Below are 25778 nucleotides of genomic sequence, written 5' to 3' on the forward strand. Positions count from 1 at the left end.
TCAGTCCTGCATAGCTAGCCAGACCGCAAGGAAAGATGGCTCATGTGGATGTTTTACCGATGCACACCTTTAATCTTCTTAGAGTTCATGACAGAATTATCTCCTTGAATTATGCTGTAATTATATAACCTTTCATCTTTTTATCTGTTTATTTGAAATCCTCCTAAACTGTAAATCCCACATGATCTCGTTCTAAACTTTATAAACAAGGTTGGGTCAAAGATAGATGTACTAAAGCTTTAAATTTCACACTCTCCTAAAATAAACTTTGTGCTGGCTGTGATCTCATGCTTTTAAAATATGATTTCTGAGAAATTGCCATGTTTACAACCAGGGACTGAGACATAATTAAAATGTTACAATAAAGTTCTTTCTTCAACCTCTGTCCCACAGAAAAGATTATACTGCAAGTATGAATCATAGTTTGAACTGTAAGCTGTCCTAAATGCTTCATGGGTATATTTTACAACATCATTTGTTTTTATAATAGATGGACAGTTGAGATATGTAAAGAAATGTTTTGGCAAGTGTCCAGTTATGAGTTCATAAAGAGAGGTTATCTCATTTTGTATCCAGCAGGCTTGGGTTAAAAATTACCGCCTCATGAAAACAGACAATGAGTAATGAATGAGCTCCTGCTGTAGGTGTTGCACTTCTGCTTATGTAGTCACTTTAGTTTATATTACTTGTTGATTTTAGTAAATTTCTATTGTTTGTATTTAACCATTTAGAATTCAAGTGTCAACGTTATTGTCAAATAGGGTCTTGTTTCATTTAAAAAAAGTTTCAAATCTCAAAGTGAGTGACAAATTGTTATTGTCTTCAAAAGGAAATAATCAATTCTGAACTGCTGAAACGTGTCATCAGCAATTCCAGCCTCACTTCCTGTTGCATACGTAACAATGCATGTGAACGATGTCTTGTTTGACCCTCAAACACTGTAGTTGTAGCTGAGGCCTGGATGAGTTGGTTTTTTGTTGATATGTCGAAAAGATGTTGTTTTCAGCGCTGCAAATCCACTTTGCATGTATTTCCAAATGTTGAGGACTCAGATATAAACGATGGTGTCGGTTTTTACGTATCAATTTCAGCCTGTGTATCAAGTGCCAACTTGATACACAGTTGTGATTGGTCTGTTGTGATTGGTGTACTGCTTAAAACCCTGACATGGGTTTTAAGCAGTAGACCAATCACAAAAGAGTGGGCCATTTGACCAACCAGAGAAGAGTTGGCTAGCAGAAAGGTGGGGTTTAGAGAAACTGAATCTTCAAACATATCATTTTCTGACTCTTTGAGATATCAAGTGATGTGCAATGTATATGAGAACAATTATGAGAAAAAAAGTTTTATTTGACCTTAGATGCTTGTAAACCTATTGTAGTAGATGAACTTCATATTTTTAAACATTAAAGTGCCCCTATTTTATAGATCTGAAAATGTCATGTGATGTAACCATAAAGTCAAACGGAAACATATTCCTTAAACATACTTTATGCATAAAAAAAAACAAAAAACAAAAAAAAACATTTTGGGGGCATAAAGTCAAACATGTCAGGATGAAACCACTGTCCTGATATTATGAAGGGGGACAATTTTTTTTAATAAAGATTGAGTTTTGAATGGTCTAGATGTACACAATGTCTGTCACCGTCCCACAGGTGGGACGTTTGCCACTATATTTTTAAAACAATAATATCTTAGTAAATACCTTTAGTAATATTGGCAAACTATATATCATTTGAAAGCTTACAATCTCTAGTTTCCATATTTGGTGACTGATTTTCAAAATATATTACAGAGAAGCCATAATTTATCAATATGCAACAAGAATATTTTCATACTCATAAGGCGTGTTCAGACCTTTATTTTAAAATAGCAGTAAACATGAAAAATCATGAAAAAATGGTAGAAATCTCAGTTTGTTTTCATGCCAAAAGTTCAAAAGATTGAATCCATTCAATTATTTTGGAAAAAAAGGTCTGAAAAGTTTGAAATATCAAGACAAAAATAATAAATTCACCATTTGTGACGTGGCAGCTAGCTATGACTTACATACGTGTTCTTTGTATGTGTTTCTTAGAGGTTCAATTCATTTCAAAATCTGCCAAACTTCCCATGCTAGTTCTGAATAGGATCTCTACTTCAGAAATTGTATGAAAATTGTGAAAATAATGGTTCATATCACTCAAAACATGAACGGAAATGCAGGCGCCCTTATATGGGCAGTAATGGAGTCTGATTGTGCCCTAGTGAAAAAGTTTGGTACTGCGCTCAAACAAAATCTTACTGAAAGCTCATTTTTTGAGATATCAACCTAAAATTTGAAACACAACTTGTTCAGATTTTTGGCTTTGATCTTTCTGCCGTTTTAGAGTAGCCCAGGTTTTGAAAATATATATATTTTATGTAAAATATGAATAATTAATATTTTTACATTGTACATTTCCATAAACTCAAACTTCTATAACTTTTTTTCTGTTTCACTTTCTTAATTTATTTCACTTCTGCATTCTTGAATTACAACCATTTAAGTTCGAAATGTGCATTTTCATGTCTATTCAAAAAAGGGGGGGTGACAGTTAAGAGGTTAAGTGTGAATAGAGCATTTAACCCCCATTCTCAAAAAGGAGGGGTGACAGTTAAGGGGTTAAAGTGTTTTTCAAACAATTTCAGCAAATTAATATATCTGAATGAAAATAATAGTGCATCATCATTGACCTGACATAAACAACATATTTGGGTATTCTGTTCTTATTCTGTTGTTGATATAAAATTATTCAAACTTTTCCCTTTAGGGAAAACATTGTATCGTTTTGAACACACACACACACGCCTTTTGCTTTTTATGCATGATAATATCTCATGAGGAGCACAGACTTTGTGGTGTTTGTGAAAGGGGTGGTGGTAGTGCATTGGTCAGTGGGGCCAACAACTCTATAACCTTAGGGCAACTATATTCTGCACATCTAAAGATTTTGCTGCTCATTGAAGCAAGTACATTTCCTAAATGGTTCCAATGTGCATATATGGCCACATCTAGATGATTTTTTTTTTTACTTGTTGAAACAATAGCTTTTATTTATTAGTCCTCTGGGTTGATAATCTGAATGTCTTTTGGAAGGTTGATCCATGAACTAGAGATATGCTGCTCTGCTTTCAGCATTGGGCATAAAGCCAGATTGCTTCAGGTGGTTGATTTTAATGAATCATAAAAAAAGTAGCTTCTGCTTTTTAATGCCTTATTGCTCTTCATCAGAATTCAGAAGAGATTAGCTTTTCATAAACGTGACACAGTTGTGATGGAAAGTTGTGATGGAAACGGCTGCAAGTTTTGTGGAAACTTGGCTGTGAGGCACATTTCCTCCTGCCGCAGCTCACCTTGACCTGTCTTCCTGAGGACTTTGGCAAATGTATTTGGGTCAGAATGTTTAGTTGTGAGTTTGATTTACCCAGAAATTATAACATACATATTGAGGATTCATTAATTTCATTGCAATAAAGAGCTCTTTCAGATAGATCTTTTAAAAATAATCCCCTTATGAGGGTCCCCCTTTCTCAAATTTATTGTTACATTTTTAACAGACTCCCTAAAGCATGTTGTGGATTTGGTGGGGGGTAATTGAGAATGAATGAGTTAAAGTCACGTGAGAGAAGGCAATGGGCTATATGCACGCATAAATTCCGCATTTGACGCAAGGATGCTTGTCAGTTTCCGGTTGGGGAGATTAAAGCGGAGGAAAACCGAGGAAAACGGGATTATGGCAGAGTCTTCAAAATTTGTCAAAACGAAACTTTCATACGTTTAGATGTAATTTGATACTGTATATTGTTATGTTTATTTAATATCATTTTAAAAAGAAGCATAAACACAACGAGGGATGTCTGTTTTTGTGACTAACGTTTCATCAGTATAACCATGAAGTATGAAATTCAATATAAATTCTCGGTATTGCATTGGACTCTACGATCAGCGGAAGTTGTTATTGAGCATCCTTAGACCTTCACCGGAAATACCGCCGTGCATAGAGCCCATTCCTCAATCACAGTGCTGTGATTGGATATCATTGGCTTGTGCACTAAATCCCGCCTCTTTTCGTGCACGTTCACAGAACGGATGAAAAAAATTATGCTATGAATGAGAAGACTAATAGCATAGATATGTATATATAAAGGCTAGATGTGTTACGGCGGAGTTTCCATCGTCATCACCGGCGGCCATCTTGTCACAGACAGGCTGATGTAAGATGAGTGGTCAGCACGAACACAAATACTCTTATCTCGTTGAAATCTTGACTGATTTACAAACGGTTTGGTTTCTTACAAACGTTATTAACGTGGCTGTAATTATCTGGATGATTATTTATCTATACACTTTTTATTCGCAAGTATGCAGTGTCATAACTACATTTCTGACGTTTATAACAAAACAAACCGTTTGCAAATCGGTAGAAAATTGAGCAAGTTATGGTCATTTAAATAGTACATGTACCATTAACACAATGTTACGAGTGAGCGAGCTGCCTGTGACAAGATGGCCGCCAGGTGCAGACGTCCACCTCCATTGGCCAGCCGTGTGGACGACATATCTAGCCTTTATATAGATATCTATGGGTGTAGGTATGACATCACTTTGTAAGGCTAGCTGGCAGTTAGCATCACATTGGTTCCTAATAGGATTTTTTTTCCATAGGCTTTTGGATTAAAAAAAAAAATTACAAACAAAAATTTATGATACTTGCACGTCTTGTCCATCAAGATAATTTTCACCGATGAACACAACTTTTATGCATGTTGAAGCCTAAATTCAATTGACTGAAGTAAAAAGCTAAAAGGTATGCTATGACTTAACTACACCATGTCACCATAACTAAGCTTCGGACGACTTGTTTTTTTTTTTTTTCAGATAAAAACTTCTTTCCCTGAAAGTTTGAGTTAGAATACTTAAATACGTAAAAGCAGACTGAGTTTACCTGTTTAATCTCCCTGACAGCCTTTGTAGTCACATTTAGGCACATGTTATAAACTCCCTTTTTCAAAACCCATTACAGTTTAAAAAATGAGGGGGGTAATACTGATGTATTTTTTTGTCATAGAATAAAACATGAAAGTGTCTTAAGCTTGTGTTCACAGACCTTGGTATTACCAGCACTTTGTATGTACATGGGATATGCCACTTGAACCTTACTGGTCCCAGCCCCAGGTGGAGGTGACCTCATGTCTATCCATATGGTTTTATTCGCTCCTAAAGATGTGGGTCTTCTCACATGGTTTTGGTTTTCATCTGTGTAGATCATTGCAGCTCTTTTCAGCAACTCCACTGAAGAGTGTTTAGTATCATGAATCATTTTCCTCAAAGCAGAGGGAGTTCCCTTCCAGTAAGAGAACACACTAGGCCTCCATTTGTTTATATTCACGGGGAGGAACCTCTTCCTCTACTCTTACATTGTTCCACAGCTCGGTGCTACTCCGCTCCTTATGAGCCTTTTCAACTCTGTTTGACAATGGAAAGAAAGGACATTTATGTCATACGCTGTGGTTTAGTAGTGTTTGTGATGCCAACAATGGCAAAGTCTTTCTTCAACGCTAGATGTTTCTGAAATCTGTATTTCCCTTACAGTATAAGTAGATCTTTATACATACAGTTGCCTTCAAATTCACATGCATATTATATAACCTGTGCTGTTTATGAATGGAAAATCTGATTGCTACAAAGTTATTTCAAGGTGCAACATTTTATTTGGTAAATTCTATTGTGGACTGTTCCTTGTGATAAACCTGATGCTTTTAGGGTTTCATGATATACAGAATATTATGTTTACTTTTTTTTTCTAAAGATCCAGTTTTGTTTTGCTCATTTAAAATAAACAAAAGTTGTGATCATATGTAATAATGACATAATAATAATAATAATAATAATTTTATAGTTTTATTATAAAATATTAAACAAATCAAGAACATTTTAATTTTGTAACATTTCACTGTAAAATAGAAAAAACAACAACTAATATTTAGCTTAATTCTCTTTTGTTTAAAACCACTGGTTTACAAATGCTCCTCATTGCAAGTTTGAAGATGGTTAGCACATATTGCGTTGCCAAATGCACATTATCTTAGTAAAACTAATGGTGTTTCTGATCAATAGAGATCCCAGGTAGATGGAACTGCAGCCCTGGACAATTCTGCTAATACTAATCAGTATAGCAGGATATACGAACAACAGGAGTTAGATCAGTCAGAATCAGAAATCCATTTAATGGAAAAGGCAATGATGTCGCCAGTGAGGGAGAATATAACTGATATTTGGTTTATGGTATGATATTTGGTCTCAAAGTAGCTATATGTGACTGAATAATACACCGGGGTTAGTTAGGGCCGTGCAGAAACTTGTGAATGATGCTCTTATAGTTGTGCCATCATCACCTTGCTGTCATTGAATGTTCCGGGAAAACATTACATTTACATTTATTCATTTAGCAGAGGCTTTTACCCAAAGCGACTTACAAATGGGAAACATAACAGTAGGACAACAAACGTAAGTGCTATGAGTTAAATTTAACACAGTTTTTATTTTATTTAAATTTTTTTAAGAATAGAATTGTAAGCCTTTTCGAATAGAAAGCGTTAGTATTACAGGATCAATTGTTGTTGAAAAAAGATACGTCTTTAGCAGTTTCTTGAAAGTGGCTACTGACTCGGTAGCTCTGGTTGAGTTAGGCAGATCATTCCACCAACAGGGAGCAGTCATGGTAAAGGTCCGAGAAAGAGATTTTGTGCGTCTTTGAGATGGTACCACAAGACAACATTTTCTAGCAAAGTGCAAGTTTCGGAATGGCACACAAGTCTGAAGTAGTGAGTTTAGGTAAGAGGCAGCAGTGTCAGTGGTTGTTCTGTAGGCAAACGTCAGTAACTTTAATTTATTGCGAGCGGCAACTGGCAGCCAGTGCAATTTTGTGAGGAGAGGAGTGACGTGTTCTCTCTTTGGCTCATTAAAGACCACTCTGGCTGCAGCATTCTGGATCAGTTGTAGAGGTTTGACATAGCAAGCTGGAAGACCAGCCAGGTGAGCATTACAGTAGTCCAGTCTGGATAGAACAAGCGCTTGGACAAGGAGTTGTGTAAGCATGCTTTGTTAGGAAGGGTCTGATCTTCCTAATGTTGTGAAAGGCAATTTTGCAGGACCGGGCAGTTCTAGCAATGTGGTCTGTGAAATTCAATTTATCATCAATTACAACCTCAAGGTTCCTATGCCTTGACTGAGTTATGAATGATAAGCTTAACTGAATGGAGAAGTTGTGATGAAGTGTTGTGTTGGCCGGGATTACGTAGCTCTGTCTTTGCAAGGCTTAGTTGAAGGTGGTGTTCCTTCATCCAGCCAGAAATGTCAGTCAGTAGGGCTGGGTATTGAGACAAATTTCACAATTCGATTCGATTTCGATTCACAAGCTTTCAATTCGATTCGATTTCGATTACGATTCGATTCAATATCAATTATTTTGGATATCAGGTACAATAAATGGCAGTTTTTCTCAAGGGAATTAAATCTCTTAACTAATGCTGTAAACTATGGGAGACTAGTTGTAGCCTACTAGGCTTCATTAGCCTAATATGAAGGTAATAATGTGAATCACTTAAATTACACTTTTATTTATTTTATAATAAGAAGATTATATGAAATATAAACATTTAAATGGTGGCTGTCATAAAAACTTGCCAGATTTATTAAAATATGCATTAAATATTGAAGAACTTTAAGATTATAATGCATATGTAATATATATTTAACAAAATGCTTTGATGTGGGTTTTCTGAGGTAAATATGACGATACATGACAAGACAACACACTTTCAGATGCTCATTCATGTTTATTTCGCGCTGTAACTGGTATTATGCTTCTCTGCTAAGCGCTGCTGCTTCTCTAGAGCTGCGCCAGAGCGATCTCACGCCACAGCGCCAAAACACTATTTATGTTTTGGAATTTCAAAAGAAAATGGACGTAATTTGAAAATTGAGACTTTGTTTCATATCAATAGTAACAAAGGACAAAGATTAGTGCGATTTTTTTTTTTTTTTTTTTTTTTTTTTTTTTTTTTTTTTTTTTTTTTTTTATGCGCGCAGCCGCGATACAATGTCCCATTCATTCAAATGAAACAGGATGACTAATCGATTCTTGAGACTTAAGAATCGATATCGGTTCGTAAAAATGAGAATCGATTAATATCGAGAAATCGATATTTATTACCCAGCCCTATCAGTCAGACAGGCTGAGATGCGAGCAGATACCGTCAGATTATCAGGCTGGAATGAGAGGTAGAGTTGTGTGTCATCAGCGTAGCAATGATAGAAAAAGTCATGTTTCTGAATCAAAGATCCTATTGATGTCATGTAGATGGAGAAGAGGAGTGGTCCAAGCACTGAGCCCTGAGGCACCCAAGTTGCTAGATGTTGAGTCTTAGCTGCCACACCTCTCCACGACACCCTAACGGACCTACCTGAGAGGTAAGACTTGAACCATTGGAGTGCAGTTCCCGAGATGCCCTTCATCTTTAAGATTGACTTGAGGATCTGGTGGTCATTTGTGTCAAAGGCAGAAGACAGATCCAACAGGATGAGAACTGAGAATTTGGAAGCTGCTCGTGCCCGTCTCAGAGCTTCAGTGACTGTGAGCAGGGCAGCCTCAGTTGAGTGTCCGCTTTTGAAACCAGACTGATTGTTGTCTAATGGGTTGTTTTGTGTAAGAAACGAGGAGAACTGGTTGAAAACGACTCGTTCAAGTGTTTTTGCGATGAATGGAAGAAGAGATACTGGTCTGTAACTTTCTAGATGTGCTGGATTTAGATTGGGTTTCTTTAGCAGTGGGGTTACCTGAGCCTGCTTAAAAGCTCTGGGAAAGGGATCAATGTGAAGAGAGGTGTTTATGATGTGTGTGAGTGTGGGTACAACTGAGGAAGAAATGGCTTGAAGTAGATTAGTGGGGATAAAATCAAGCGGACAGGTAGTTGGGCGATTGTAAAGTAGGATTTTCAAGGCTTCTGCCTCTGAAAGTAGAGAGAAGGAGGGTAGGATGTGTGCATTTGCTGGTAAAATGTGTCTGTCAGATTGTGGTTTGGCAAATTGGCGGCTGATGGTGGTTGTTTTATGAAGAATGTGGCAAAATCGTCAGCTATTGGAGGAGGAGGAGGAGAAGAGTCAGAAGAATTGATAATTTTATTGCGATAGTAAGTCATTTTAGCAGTAGAGATATTAGCAGAGAAGGAAAAGAGGAGGGATTGATAAAGACCCAGGTCTGTAGGATCTTTCAATTTGCGCCACTACCTCCCTGCACCCCTTAGTTTAGAACAATGTTTGCGGATAATATTAGATAAACAGGGGGCAGAGGGTGTGGCGTGTGCTGGCCTAGAGGAAAAGGGAGCAGAATTTGTCCAAGCTTGATGTTAAAGTGGAGAAAAGAGTATCAGTTGCACTGTTAGTATCTAGTGTTGAGAGCTGATCAGGTGGAGGAAGTGTGGATGAGACCAAAGAGGATAGGCGAGAGGGTGAAAGTGAGCGTATGTTCCGCCGAAAGGTGACCTGTGGAAGAGTGTATGTTGTGTTCAGAGGCAGGTTGAGGTTGAGAGTGTGGAGGAATTGATCTGAGGTGTGCAGGTATTGTCCGTGGAGCAGCATCCCGTGTAGATGAGGTCCAATTGGTTACCTGTTTTGTGACTAGCCACAGTAAATACTCGTTTGAGGTCGAATGAGGCAAGCAGGGTGTAGAAATCGGCAGCCTGAGGTTTTTCTATTTTAATTGATTTGTTGAACTCACCAAGATTTATTAGAGTACCATCTTCAGGGAAGGATGAGAGTAGCACATCAAGCTCCTCCAAGAAGCTTGACCTGGGGGACGATATACAACAACAAAATGGATTTTAATTCTAGTTCTAATGGATTAGGACTAGTGATGGTAATTGAATGCGATTCAAATGAGCTGTTGTCACAAAGAGGTGGTAAAGTATAAAATTTCCAATCATTTTCCAAAACTGAAGTTGTATGGTCTGAATGGCTGTTTTTCATCCAGCACTTATTGATTTACAAATTAACCACTGGTTATAAGCAACCCAAACTCAGGCAGATGCAGAGATGAGAAGCAGCTTTTGCTGTGTACAGATTCAGATCACGAACTGCTTGTGTGTAAATTAACTGCTTGTGTGTAAATGAACAGTCATTGTTGCATAATTAAATTAAATTACAGTCTTTGCTTGATAATAGCACTACACCATATCACCGTTTAAAATAATCTGTTTTATTTTGATATAATAGTGCTACCCTCCCTGCTTTGGTAATAAACAGTTTATTGTCTTGGATTTCCACTAATGTGTTCATCATTTGAGGTGGAAAGAGCCCTCAGATGTGTTTGCTTGTCTAGAAAGATTCTATCTGTACGAGAAAAAGCCTTGTTTTGTTCATTGAGTGCTGTGGGTGGTGAAAGGGTAGCCTCTAATGAACTGAAAGTGGAGGAAATGGTTGGTTATCACATTTGGAAAATTACATAATTATGATAATAATAACACAGTGGGATTTACCAGTATGAAATGCAGCATTAGTGACTGATTCATGCTGAGATTGAAATATTGTCCATATGAAATGATTTTCTCATTTAACTTTTAGATGGGGTTGACAAATAAGAGTGATGTCTGTCAAAAAAGAAAAGGTGTTTTAGAGATGAAGTATGTTATTACATTATAATTAATTGAGTACAGTATTGTCATTAATGGGTATGCAGTGCTGTTGTGTGTTTTTGTAAACACTGCAGTGCTATTCCTGATGTGATGTGTAATGATTCCGAGATTGAACTTCATGTTGATCTCATCTCTCTTCCAGCCGGATAACATCCTCTACCCCCCCTCCATGCCATTCCGCAAGTCCAGCAACCCAGAGATATCTCACGGCTCCAGTTTAGCGCTGAAATTTAAACGACAACTCAGTGAAGATGGCAAGCAGCTCCGGAGAGGAAGCCTAGGGGGCGCTCTTACAGGTAAAACTTTGACTTGTGTTAGGGCTGCTGAAAATCATGATCACGATTATAGGTTGGTGATATGATTGGGTAATCATAGGTGGGTATTATTTCATGATATTAGTAATTTTAACTTCAGCAAAAACTAATACTAGGTTAATGAATGAAAGGAAAAGTCGTCAAAACAGTTACATAAGACAAGTAAACAGTCAGCAATAAAACAAGAAAAAATAAACTAAATTATAAACAAAACTGATTAAAAATACATCAGAACAAAAATACTAATTAAATAAACAGTGCTTTAGGGTTTTCAGTAAGATGTAGAGGGCTCTTTTCGGGTCCTAAAAACTGTACCCGACCCGAATTGACCCGAATCACTACTTACCCGATCCCGACGTGCATAAATTATTGAAAAAAAAAAGAAAAACCCGACCCGAGACAGACCCGATAAAATTAGACCCGAGTCCGACCCGACCTGACGGCATTTCCTTTAGAACCCGACTGGACCCGAATGTAAACGGCATTGCACGTTTCTCAAAAATGCGCTTAACATAGCAAGTGTATGCTGAGTGCTAAAATGTCAATCACACATCACTGTAACCCTTTAAGTCCTATAACATTTGGCATAATGTTATTTACTGGACCACGATGATTAGAACCACCTCAGGGTAAAATTTACCGATGGCTGTTTTTAAAATAGCCTACAGATTTTCATTAAAATTCTACTAGTCATTGACTTTTACTAAAATTGTGTTATTTAGCCTACAAACCCGTTGTTGCAAAGTTGTTTAGATAAAATGCGATTAAAACAGGGCATTAGAACCACAATAGCAGTCAAATTGGACGTTCTGAATCAAATCTTAATATGGTAACGTTATTGCATCAACGCATTTAACTGCACATCTTTTTTCCTTATCAACAATGATCACAAATCATTGTTGATAAGGATGACCCTGGATGTTTCTGTTCTACATATTCGTTTTCCCTCACCTTTTTCGCAATGTCTGTTATCGTCTCCATGCTTGTCTGACAGTGTCGCATATTTTTAAAATTGATTGACAGGCCTGGCTAAACGACAATTCAAATACTTGCATGTAGTCAAACATCCATCCATATGATGGCGCACTAGTTCTACTTTGCAAACGGAGGGGTTGGTTTTTGTGGAGCGAGCAACTGAGTAAATAAATGCGGAGGCAACCGTGCTTATGCTTATCAGTCCCTCCAGGATTTCACGATTTTTTTGTGATTTTTGCGATAAAAATGACTGATTTTGTGGTGGTAATTTCCAAAAATTTGTGAAAAAATTTGCGATTTATATTTAACATTTACCATAATAGTATTCAGTCCTTCCAGAAAAACGCAGAGTTTTTTTTTTTTGTGATTGTTGCGGGCAACAATTGATTGATTATGCGGCCCGTTTTCTTTAAAAATGCGATGGAATATGTGGGATATTTATGCAATTTTATGCGATGAAATTGAGGGAACTTGCAAAAATTGCGGTTTGATGAAAAATAGAAAAAAAGTGATTTCCCCCAACACCCTGTTAATATAAGAGTCATTTCTTATTACTTCCTTTGATAAACAAGCATACTACATCATAGAAAGTGCTGGGAATATTGAATTTCTCATCTTGTTTTATTTCAGACTGTAAGAGTGTAAATAAGGTGTGGCCCCTTTAAGAGCTGCGCGCTCCCTGTTGAACTCTCTGCAGTGTTTTATGTTCGCCTAGAACACCCCATGTGTGCGGGTCATTTCTGTTTGATGCTTCTTCTTTTATCTTATGTTGTTTATTAAGTAACGATGTGACGGTAGAAGGTGTGACGGACAGTTATACGAGTTGTGAGATGTTAATCGCCTCCGTGAGTCTGTCTGGCGTCGCGTAATTGCGTCACTTCATAACGTTCCCATGGAAACAGGGAAATGGCGGCTCTTATGTGAAGCAAACGCAACATTTTTAAACTTTCTGCTAAGATACATGTGACTTTTTTTGCAACGAAAATGCGAGGATTATGAAATTATGCAAACCCCGCATATTTTGCACGGAAATCGGCAATTTATGCGGCGAAAGTGCAGCGTATTTGAAAAAAATGCGGCCCCCGCATAAATATGCGGACTTTGGCTGATTTTGCATTGAATTCAGCGATCGCATAATCGCGTTTTTCTGGAGGGACTGGCTTATATCCCATTGCACGTAAAAGCGCGGATTCGCTCTCTCACTTAAAAAAAAGTCCGAACGGTCATAGAGTTGTTTTAAATGTTGCAAGCCAATTTTGTTAAATGCCCAACATTGTTTAAAATAATTCGGGTCTTCTCGGGTCCATTTGGAAAAGGCATATTTATTTTAAGTTACCCGAGACCCGAGGCTACTAATACCGAACCAGACGCATGTCCGAGACACTTGTCGTAGTTTTGGACCCGAACCCGCTCGGGTCTCGGGTCGGACCTCGGGTTTTCGGATCCAAGTGGACCCGTGAAGACCTCTAGTAAGATGTAACAGTGGTATTCAGATCAGTTATAGCCTATAACAGAAAATGAATAAAGTAATCATAGGTAAAATAACACTGCTGTATACATTAAATATGGACTAATCCTTATGTGTGGATATGGATTAGGGATTTTATCTTTGTCTTTTGTTGTTTGATTAACAGATTTATTTGGCTGCTTTCATTTTAAGAGCTAATGCACAGACCTAGTATACTGTTACACACGTGCTCTTTCTCAGTGTTTACATTCACTTTAAGATATAACTGACTATGTTATAAGGACACTTACCAGAAACGGCATTTCTACATATTTGTTTGTAGGCTATTTGATCATTTAGGCGTGTATCTGAAGCCAACAGTATACTTTGCTTATGCATGTTCCGCCCAGTCTCGGAGTGCGCTCACAGGACTCCACCTAGGGAACAGTGTCTCTTTCGTGGCTTAATATGCTTTTAACACTGTTTAATATCAAGCATCTCCCACAGTTTAGCAACAATAGACAGTATTTTACAACACTCACTTTTTTGGATGTCAAGTTTGAGCTTTTAGGGAGGAATGAAGGTGAAGGAAACGAAGGTGCGTGGGACTGAATGCGGCAGCGGCACAATAACCGTTTCACGTTGATTATCTTGTTTTCAAAATCGTTGGAAGCCAAAATCGAAATCGGAAATCAATTTCGATTTATCGCACAGCAAATATTTAAACACATTAATGATTTAATTGGTAAAGTTTTATGAATTCAATGGATTAGACATGCTTCTTGATTATTAAAATTGAATTTGGCTGTTAAATTGGATAAAAAAGTAAAAAGTTAATGGATTTCATATGGGCTAACAATTTTAATAAATATTTGATAAATTGTATATAATATGTATAATTTCAATTAGACATGTTTTTTGATTACTAGAGTACAAACTGTAGCAAGCAAGCATATGCTTAATCACTATTTTAATTATAAAAAAATGGAAAATTTCCTCCCCTCTAAGGGGTTCCTGGCCTCAAAAAGTTTAAAAACCCCTGTTGTAGAGTATAAAAAAAACAATTGTACTGCGTTTTGTCGAACTCATCATTTCGTGCTCATCCGGAGTTGTGTTTACTTTATAAGCTGTGAGGTCACGGCTGTGCGGGAGATGGAGCCGAACTTGGAAAATAAAGTACACCGTGCCTTTAAAGGGATATTTCACATTTACTTACAAACATACTCACTGGACTACACTATGTTCCAGGTCTATTGGAGTCATTTGATAGTTTTGTGTAAGGAACAGATGATAATGTATTTATGCTTTTTGCATATTAGCTAGCTTCATTTCGGAGGGTGGGGCTTTGCAGAGGGGGCTTGTGTTAGTTAGCTTAGAGTTTTTTTTTTTTTTTTTTGATTGTTTACAAGATGACCTCAGGTTTCAAATATAAGTATACATTTATAATGTGGCCTCTTTTAAACATTAAATATGTTGGTCACAGACAATCCAATCAAGACCTTTTATAGAACTGATCCCAATCACTCGATCTTGTTTAAAGCCATTGTGAAAAGTAAAGTCAGAACTTTATAATGCAGAAAGTTGCGATTTCATTTAATATTTCTCTGTTTTAGATTTGGCTTCTAAGAGCTTCATTACTATTTTCATTAGACGTGATATTCTGACCACCACCATATTTGACTACATTGTTTCATGTGTTTGTCTTGCTGTTCCTCAAGGTGTGATGTGTTGAATCAGGTATATAGGGCACGGTGCTGAAATGTGCTGAGGGCGTCTAGCTGGCATTTCCTCAGTCATGTGGACGATGACTATATAGAAGCTGTTTCGCAGTGAACAGGAATCGCAGTTTTCCTCCTACGTATCCTGTTTTTTGACCGGGTTCTGTGACCATATAGAGCCCACAAACACATAAATACAGGTTAGCAATGGGTTGTCTGGGATACAGTGCTATAGCTAAACAGTGTTTCTAAGAGAAGAACATATAAAGGTCATATTATAAAAAATAAAAAAAATCCTCTCTCACCTCTCCTAAACTGAAAACATATATAAATCTTTTCTGTTTGTTTCAATCTGATTTAGTTCAGTAGTTTGAAGGCAATTTTGCCCTTACTGCCATGAGGTTTTGCAAGTTGCCAGGGAGAAGATTGTTCTGTATTAATCTTGAGGGGACAAACAGCTGCTGATTCATAAATAAATTACTTAGAAATCAAGAAACACTTACACTTGAACACTTGACACGCATAACATGAAGTGAAAAGCAGAACAGATATGCATGGACAAACACATAATACAAATGATAAGGATCGGAATACAGATAAGTCCATTTTAATCACGTGGAGAAGTTCCATTTAATACATTTGATTGCATCTTATATTTGTAATAATGAGTTTTTATATTTTCCCAAATCAAATTAATTGAAATGAATTCTGCAATGTCATGGCCAAACTCCTGCCATACCTTGATTTGTCTATTTATTTGTCCAAAAGGGACACAAGCTCCCTGCTAATGCATTATTTGCCATGCAAGCAGTTATTTGGAAATAACACATCAAATATTTGCTTCTCTGAGTCTACAAAACCATTTAAAATGACAAGGCACAGTTTTACGCAGCACCTAATGCACCATGAAAACAATTCCTGAAATGTAAGATCACAAAAGCGTAAATTTATTATATTAAACCGTATACAATTTAGTTAGTTCTAAAAGATTTAATTTCGTCTGACATGACTCCTCAACCAATAAATTGCATTTGTATGGCAGCTCAGTGTTATGAAGGTATATTAGATTATCCATCTAAACTATCAACAGATCAACGGGGGGCTGGAAAAGGATTAGTTTAGGTGAAGAGGCCGTCCACAGTGCTGAAATGTTCTGTGACAGTGTGAAAGGCATGAATATATGATAAATAAGTGTGAAAGGCATGAATATAAGATAAATAGTGGTGTAGAGTTTCTCTCAAAACTAACTTTTCTCAGCCATTTTTGCAATTACTTTTTTTTGATCAGCTGGTGTGACAAAGATTTTCATCATATTAACTATAAACCTCACTATTTTTTTTTAAACCGTACAGTTTATCTATTGTTTTACTATTTAACTCTATTTTCATAAAATGTTTGGCTTAAAGTGTGCTCGTGCTATATTTCTGTAAAATAAATACCCCTTGATTTGATATCTTGCTATCTAATGCAATGAGTTCATACATTTAAAGGGATAGTTCAGCAAAAAATGAAGATTCTGCATAATGTCCTTTCTTCTACGGAACACAAAATAATATTTTTTAAGAAGTCTATTTGTCCATACATTTCTAAGTCGGTGGGATTTAAAAACACACTGGACCCCATTGACATTCATTTGCAAAAAACAGAAGAAATTGAAAATTTGTGGTTAAATTTTGGGTGAACTACCTGTGGTTTAAAAGGCCATTCACACAGATCACTGTCTTTCCTGTTTTTTTCACATTTTTTGTGAATAATGTCAAAAAGACTCAGGCACAACAGATAAAGGATTAGTTCACTTTTGAAAAAACTTTTGCTGATAATTTACTCACCCCCATGTCATCCAAGATGTCCATGTCTTTCTTTCCTCAGTCGAAAAGAAATGTAGGTTTTTGATGAAAACGTTCCAGGATTTTTTTCCATATAATGGACTTCAATGGGAACCGGATGGTTCAGGTCCAAAAGATAGTGTTAATAACAGTTTCAGATGCAGCTTCAAATGTCTTTAAACGACACCAGACGATGAATAAGGGTCTTATCATGCGAAACGATCGGTTATTTCAATGCTTATTCCAAAAATGTAACTTTTCTAAGGACAAATGCTAGCCTTTCTCCATTCTGTGAGGCGCGTTTGCAACGTCACGTAGTACGTAATTACGTTCAAAAGGTCACGGGCGACGTAGCCAGAAGTACAGAGTCAGAGTTACAAGTTGAACGCATAGGTTGAACGTGAAAACTAACTCAAACGCCGTTTACAAAAAAGGAATTAAAAGGTAAAACAACGATGTCGGACGATTTTGATTCTGTACTTCCGGCTACGTCGCCCGTGACCTTTTGAACGTAATTACGTATTACGTGACGTTACAAACGCGCCTCACAGAATAGAGCAAGGCTAGCATTTGTCCTTAGAAAAGTTACATTTTTGGAATAAGCTTTGAAATAACCGATCGTTTCGCATGATAAGACCCTTATTCATCGTCTGGTGTCGTTTAAAGACATTTGAAGCTGCATCTGAAACAGTTATTAACACTATCTTTTGGACCTGAACCATCCGGTTCCCATTGAAGTCCATTGTATGGAGAAAAATCCTGGAACGTTTTCATCAAAAACCTAAATTTCTTTTCGACTGAGGAAAGAAAGACATGGACATCTTGGATGACATGGGGGTGAGTAAATTATCAGCAAAAGTTTTTTTAAAAATGAACTAATCCTTTAAACATGTCCATCTGGTGCATTGTTTACATTGAAAAACAATGGAAAAGCTGCACAGTAGAATGCAAGTCCCTAAGTGTCCAAAAGTTTTTTTTGGCGTTCTTCACTGAAAAAAAAAAAAAAGTGTATTTACACAAATCGTATGCCTAGCTCACTGTTCGTTTTGACGTTTGCTCCACACCAGGCATGTCTCTATAGATCCTGTAAAGTGGGTCATGTTGATCAGCATATGTTTGTTATGACATGTCCGTTGTGATGCGTCACTGAGTCATATGCTGTGAAATTGTAAGACACTCCCAGAATCCTCTATGATCTTGTCTGAACATATTAGATTATTATTTATCACCTTACCTTCAAGAACATGTTTTGTCCAGTATCACTAAATACTAGGGGTGTAACAATACCCTTGTGTCACGATTCAATACACATCATGATATGATATTACTGCGATTCTCCAAGACGTATGGTAAAAGTTTAACAAAATATGTACTGTCGATTTAAAACGATATTGTGGGTTTAAATGAATAGGCTTGGACTTGGTGCTTGTAAAAATATTCATGATTCTGAAGCTGAAAATACAGAATAATTTTAGACGAATATGCTTGCACTCTGTCACTGACTACTAGATCTATTTAAATTAAATGTCAGGTAACATAAGACATTTGGCATTATCAGGACCCACAGATATTGCATTATTATACATTATAATCAACATTATATATAGTAGTTTAATGTAGCACTGACACTAAAACTCTGAAAACTTTTTCACACTAATTTTTATTTTGGGGGAACTATCCACGATATGTGTTTCATTTTTGTAATGTGATATATTGTGGCACTGTATATTGTTAGACCCCTACTAAATACTAATGTTTCCTGGAATCCTGCTGTACTTTATAGATGTAATTTTGTATATGCAGGTATGTATTTATATTCTGTATCACTAGAGTTTGTATAAATGTGTGTATATATAATGCATGTATTTACGGGGGTTTGACGACAAAACTGAAACAATGGCCAATATATTTTTTGGAGGTTTTACGCCTATATATGTGTGGCCTGGTGGAGAATCTTCACTGATTGCACATTCCATCATTGAGAGCAGAGTGTGAAGGTTGAATTAGTAGCGTTACGGTGTGGAGAAGCCCCAAAGAGCCTTAACACCCATACTGTTGCTGCCCCTAAGCACGGAGTGGATCTGTGATGGTTTGGGCTGCAATATTATGGCAGTCTATACTGTTCTTGATGGACGTGTCACTGCCAAGAACAACCAAACCATTCTGGTGAACCATGTGCACCTAGAGGTTCAAACATTTTACCCTGAAAGGTGTATCAGCATAATGCACCACACTCAGTAAGACTTGTGACAGAATGTTTTGATACACATGAAAATGAAGTTGAACATCTCCCATGGACTGCACAGTCACCAGATTTAAATATTTATGAGCCACTTTGGAGTATTTTGAAGGAGCAGAAGTCCGAAAACGTTATCCTTCACCAGCATCACATGGCGACATGGCCACTGTTCTGGAAGAGGAATGGCTTTAAAATCCCTCTGGCCACTGTGCAGGACCTCTATCTGTCATTCCAAAGATGAACTAATGCTGTATTGGCCATTAAACCCAGGTGTTTCAGTTTCATTGCCCACCCCCTGTATAGGTGTATGTGTGTTTTACTCACACAAATATATATTTATTTTATTTTATTCTATTTTTTTTTTTCCAGGGAAGTACCTGCTGCCATACGCTTCAACCCAGCAGGCATGGTCAGCCACGGGCTCAGAGACCACCAACTTGGTGCGCATGCGCTCCCAGACCCTAGGAAAATCTGCGCCCTCTCTCACTGCCAGCCTGGTCAGTATACCACAAACGAATAGAGTTTAACCTGTAATCATGTGGTGGATTCCCTGCTCAAACACTAGGGAGCGCCACTGTATCATTGGCACAAAATAATAACATTGATTTGGTCTGATCTGATGGAGTCGATTGTCATAAAGAACCTTCTCGTTTCAGTACAGTAGACTTGCAGGATGTTTGCATTTTAGCATGTTGCATTCGAAAAAAAAAAAATTAGTTTGAAATTTGAATAATGTCTTTTGACTGATGAGGATGATTAACCTGTTCAGTCTTATTGAAAGAAGAATAAGAAAGATAGAGCCAGGAAGTTATTAGAAAAATATGATTTTTATACACCTAATCAGTTCACTTAGATTTGACTGATTTTCTATGAGGTGGGTTGAATCCAACCAAAATGAATGACACTTTGTAGTTCCAGTTTGTATGAATTGAAATCACACCTCGGTTGCCATGAAAAATCACATATTGTTGTCTATAGTCTGTATTAAGTAAGTATCAAATATGAGGAGTCGAAAATTGGAAAAAAGGGAAATTTCACACACAAATGAAAATTCTCTCAAAATTCGGTGTACTTCGCTTCATATATAACTTAATATTTTTTAAACAGTATAACACTTATTCCTCAAAATATCCAGGTGTCTGTATTTCGTACAATGAAAGTGTTGACCAGAGGTTGTCAAACCAGTGCCATAAAATACTCTATACTTTTACTATACAATTTGTAAATGTTATTCTTTGCATAAGTTGTATAAAGAAATTCAGGATCGCAGCAAGTTGGAGAAGTAGTCCTCCTGCTGGGTCGGTAAAATTGTTAGTAACACTTTAGAATACTGTTCGATCATTAATCCATAAGTGCAGGAACAAATGAGAAATATCTTTTACCGCTTGTATAATTTAAATGGAATATGTACCCCAAAATTCAAGTTCTGTCATCATTTACTCACCCTCATGTCATTCAAATCCTTAAATCCTGATTATGTTTGGAAAACAAATTAAGATATGTTTGTCCATTGATAATCCATGAAACCAAAAAGCTGTGATGGATGCATGAGAACAAATAAGGTTTGTTTGTATCTGTTGATTTGTTTATCAGTGATTTGTCTCTTCAGAACACTTGATTATATAATATTGATTGATAATACATTGATTACATCTGTAATTAGCTGGCAATTGTGGAAAAGAATGAACGAATATTTAAATGAGGTGAGGATAATTTTTGCCGGAACCAATTTTTTGAGTCTATAATGCCAAGTAAATAATTATTTCATAACAATATTTTTGTGGACCTATAAGTACAAATAGTTTGTCTGCAAGACTTTGCATTGTTTAAGAGCAAGTTGACCATAAGAAAATGATATGGCTTCATTGTTTATTTTGGACCAAATATATTCAAGAATAGGTTTTGTTTTTTTCCTTTACTTTTGTCTGCGCTGAGCTGGATGCTGTGAAGATATCCTGAGAACCCGCCATGTCTTATTTGCTTCTCCTGAGCCGTGGCAAACAGAGGTCCAGGTTCCATGTTGGGCGCCTGATTGAAATGAATGACCAGAGAGAGCAGGGTCAATACTGCAACAAACAGAATGTCATTTACTTAGCGGCTGTATCCGATCTGCTTTCATTGGAGCCTTCTGTGTCTCTTTCGGTCTCCCTCCCCTGCTGAAGTAAATAGCCTTTGACCAGCTTAGATAACCAGTTAAAACCATTTTGCTTGTTCCCTGTATTGGCTATGCTGCTTAGGGTTGGAAAACAAGGACCAACTTTTTACAGAAACAGTTCTGTAAATAAGTAGCCCTAAATATAAGCAGAACGAAAGCTTCTAATGACATTTTTTTCCTATTACTGGTTCTTGTATGTCTTCAATGAATGACTCTTCATTTGTCCTTCTATTTGGACAGAAAACTCTGTACTAAAGTACACTGCTCCCATTTATAGCACAGCACAAAATAAATCCAAGTTGTGAGCTTTGCAGCCTGAATTTATGATTCTTGAATTAATTGAAAAAGGCTGACTAGACTGAATCAATCTAACGGATCGCAAAGCCGCTAAAATGACTTTACTTACTGAACTGCATCAATTACTTTCATAATGTCTGTTTCCTACTGTCTGACGTGTACTTATGTGTTGAGAGACTGAAGTGTGATTACTGACTGGTTGTTCATTAGGGTTGGGTATCGTTTGAATTTGAACGAATCTGATTCCGATTCCTTGTTTCGATTCCGGTTCCTAACGATTCTCAATTCCGATTCTTTTAAGAGGCAGGGTCAAAAAAGTTTAGCTAGCCTTGCTAACCAACGGCCTTTCTGAAGGAAATAATCCTTTCTGAAGGAAATACTCCTTCTGTAAAAATACTCCTTTTGTCACAAATTTTGCATTTTGCCGAGATTTCGTTATTTTTAGAAAAGTAAAGCGACACTTTGGATCGCCGACGTAAGGTACTGCTGTTCGACTCGCGTGGTTATGCCAACACTTCCGGTAGATGCTTCTTCGTTGGTGTTGTTCAGCGGTTTCTTCTTCCGGTCGGCGGACTGTGAATATCGAAAGTAGAGCTGTGTCTGAAACCGCTCACTCGTTCACTCATTCACTAATCCCTATATAGTGTATGGCATTTGAGTGCACTATATCTGCAAGGAGTGAAGGAGATGAAGTGAGTGAATTCGGATGCTGACGTTTACACTGTGCGTCGGAGAGTTGGAGCTGTCGCAGAAAAGGCTTCGTCACGCATACTGATAAAACTCCTTTTATCTTACATTACCTACTTTATAAAATAATATTAACAACAATAACAATCATAATGACTTTATTTTGTAATTATACCTCCGTGCCAGCTTTGTAGTTTCATCGACTGAAATTGTACATTAACTCTCACGTTCACAGATGACGTGTCGTCGAGCGCCCTCCGGCGACCGTTATTATGTTCAAAACGACGATTAACGGACATTTTTCAAATCCTCCACTGGATGTAATGTAATCTCTGGTTTAAACTTGCTCGCGCCGAACTTTCATGCGCGCTCAGTTCTCTCCGCATTGGATTGTGGGAAATAGGGCTTCAGCGAGTGTACATCGAATGTACACTCGAATTCAGAGAGGATTGTGGGTAAAAGTAGTGAATGAATGTAGGGAATGATGTCGTTCACTCAGAATTCGGACACCACTACAAAATGGCCGACACCCGATATAGTGCACTATTTAGTGGATAGGGAGCGATTTCAGACACAGCTTAGGAATCGAAATTTTAACTTTTGAACGATTCCGGGAAAAACGAAAAGTTAGTTTTGGTTCCAATCGATACTCGATTCTCGATACCCAACACTATTGTTCATGGGTATTTCTACAACTATGCTCTGTTTTGTGCTCCTTGGATTAGGTGTTGAATGACTGAAGTCGATATTTATATACAACTGATGGCATCATTAAATAACAAATAAGCCTGAACCTCGGGCTGAGACTCGAACACTGGTTGCCTTGTGCACAGCTATGGCATATGACAAAGCATTGCCCACAGTGCTATTGATCCTACACAACAGCTTATTTTATCAGCTCTTTTGTCTTTGGGTCATTATTATATCAGCTTATTGTATCAGCTCTTTTGTCTTTGGGCACAGTAAAGATTACATTTATTTGAATCTGAATGCATTAGTGAGAGATTGATTGCATGTCAATTATTTATGTTCTATATGATTCTATCTGGCAGCATCTGAAGCTGTGGGGTTTAGTTACTACGAATATGCTAGATTGTTTTCAATGTCTAAGCTATTTTATTGATAAATCACAAAACAATGTTGACAATAAATTTCTGCGCTACTGAATGTTTCTGTGCAAGCGACCTGCATGTGATGTGTGAGCTGCAGTCTGCGTGTGTGTGTTACAATGCAGCAGCACATTAGTTCAGAATGGCAATGAACTTGCGTGTACAATAAGCTATTTAAAATGTGCATTCACCCGATCAAATTTGAGCATCCAGATGGTATAATCAAACATATTTTGTGGAGTGTATATAATATATAATATCTCTCAGAGTAGTCTATGTATTTATTTGTCATTTTAACTGTTGCAAACTGAGTGTACAAGTGGTCTTCAAAGATTTCTTGAAATTATTCTAGTCGACGTCAAGCTTAAAGCGCCATGGCAGAGCATTAAAGTTGATTAGTCGACTAGTCTCTGCAACCCCTTCCAGGGATTGATTTTTATTAACCTGTCTAGAAAACTTTTCACCATACGGTCATAATTTATGCTACTACTTTAAATGCCTTTTTTGCGTAGATTTTATTGTTTTGCCCCTTTCTAAATTATGCTAAAAATGCCAAAAGTAATGAATTGACTAAAGTCATTGATTTGCATAAGCACTTTAAATATTCTTTGTGTGAAAAATAATATTAACACAAAGTACTTTCCTGTAGTTGTGGGTCATTTCCATCACAACCAACAATTGTCCATTTAATATGTAATATATATATATATATATATATATATATATATATATATATAATTGTGCATTTCCAATAATATGGCAGAATTATCCTGTGATTTGTGTGTATTGTTGCTTTTTCAAACTATAGTTAAATGGAATTGTCTGTGTGTGTGTCTCTCTCTCTCTCTTTGGTATCATCTCGACTGTTTTGGCTTTATCAGGCCGTTTACATGACCCTGCTTCTAAATCGGCCTCCCTGAAAATCAATGGTGGCTGGGCCTTCCCGCTTCGCGTCGACTCCTATTGAATTGCTAATGGCCTTTTCCCCTGCGCCATTCCCGCGCTATCTTTTTGGATGTTCCCCCTCCCGCAAAATACAAAGGGAAGGAGTATGCCTTAGGAATGTTAACGCCGTTTAGTGAAAATGAGTGCCTGTGGAGTAGGCCGTCGATTCATATGTGACCTTGGAAAGATATTTCTCACACACAGAGGGAGCTTATCTGTTTTCCCTTTGTAAACCTCATGTGGAGGGTATATGGGTTTGTGCTTTGGTCTGTTTGGATATTCAGGAATTTTGTAAACTGTATGTGTTGTTGGAAACAGTTGTAGTAAGATAAAATGTGGGGGTTTTTTTTCTTCTGCAATGATCATGGTGGATAATCTACATTTATATCAAGGGGATTTTGTGTTTACTGTGCCTTCTTTTTATCAAGTCCTCTTCACGGGAACTCTAAGAAGAAACATGCAATAAAGAATACAAGAAAAGCATGGATTGATAGAAATATATTTGTTTAGGGGTATTGTGGCTGTCCTTGTGTATATCTCTACAGGAAACACTTAAAACCTGACAATCCTGCAGAAGAACTATCAGGCAAATAGATTCTGCTGTCATGATTGTAATATGCATACATATATATATATATATATATATATGTATGTGTGTGTGTGTGTGTGTGTGTGTGTGTATATATATTTCAGTATGCGTGTGTGTGTGTGTGTATATATATATATATATATAAAATGTTCCCATGAGTGTTTTCTGTTTACAATGCATTTTTGCAGCTTTGAGCTTTGTTGCCAATCACAGACATATCTATTGAACGTGTGAACACAATGGCCAATCAGTTTTTGTTCAGTGCAAGTGCCGCATACTCACAATTACTTTCATTATAACCAATAAGTATAAACACATAAACACCATTAAAATATTTATTGCACGGCTTAGACGGTTTCATTGATTATATTTTTTTAAATGCACTATTGAATCTGATTGACAGTGATAACCATAGCAATGGATGGAAGAAAACATTCCGATCTGTGTATTAACTCTTGGAGTGTAAATGCAAAATAATAGACCTACCACATTTTCTATGTAATATGCATGATTTTTTGTTCATTTTATTGATAACTTTTCAAATCAGTCACTCAGGGACTTCTTACATAGAACTATTATATATATATATATATATATATATATATATATATATATATATATATATATATATATATATATATATATATATATATAAATCTGTATATTTATAAGCACTTTGTTTTATAAGCTGAGGCTATGTTTACATTAATCCGGATACATTTGAAAATAGCGTTTTCATTTAAAAAAACGCTCTCCATCCA

At 36.8% G+C, this 25778-nt stretch overlaps 1 protein-coding gene across 11 annotated transcripts in view; it reads left to right on the forward strand.

Moving 5' to 3' along the window:
• Positions 1 to 25778, forward strand: part of mast4 (microtubule associated serine/threonine kinase family member 4) — a 200744-nt gene that overhangs the window by 53060 nt on the left and 121906 nt on the right. For all 11 annotated transcript variants that reach the window (XM_089129959.1, XM_089129960.1, XM_089129945.1 and 8 more), the window contains exons 2-3: positions 10859 to 11012; positions 19605 to 19732. In XM_089129959.1, the coding sequence (XP_088986085.1) occupies positions 10859 to 11012; positions 19605 to 19732 (282 nt within the window). The remainder of the gene's footprint in view (positions 1 to 10858; positions 11013 to 19604; positions 19733 to 25778) is intronic.

Source organism: Pimephales promelas, chromosome 4 (assembly GCF_988280905.1).
Source record: "Pimephales promelas chromosome 4, fPimPro1.hap1.1, whole genome shotgun sequence".
Taxonomy (NCBI): Eukaryota; Metazoa; Chordata; class Actinopteri; order Cypriniformes; family Leuciscidae; genus Pimephales; species Pimephales promelas.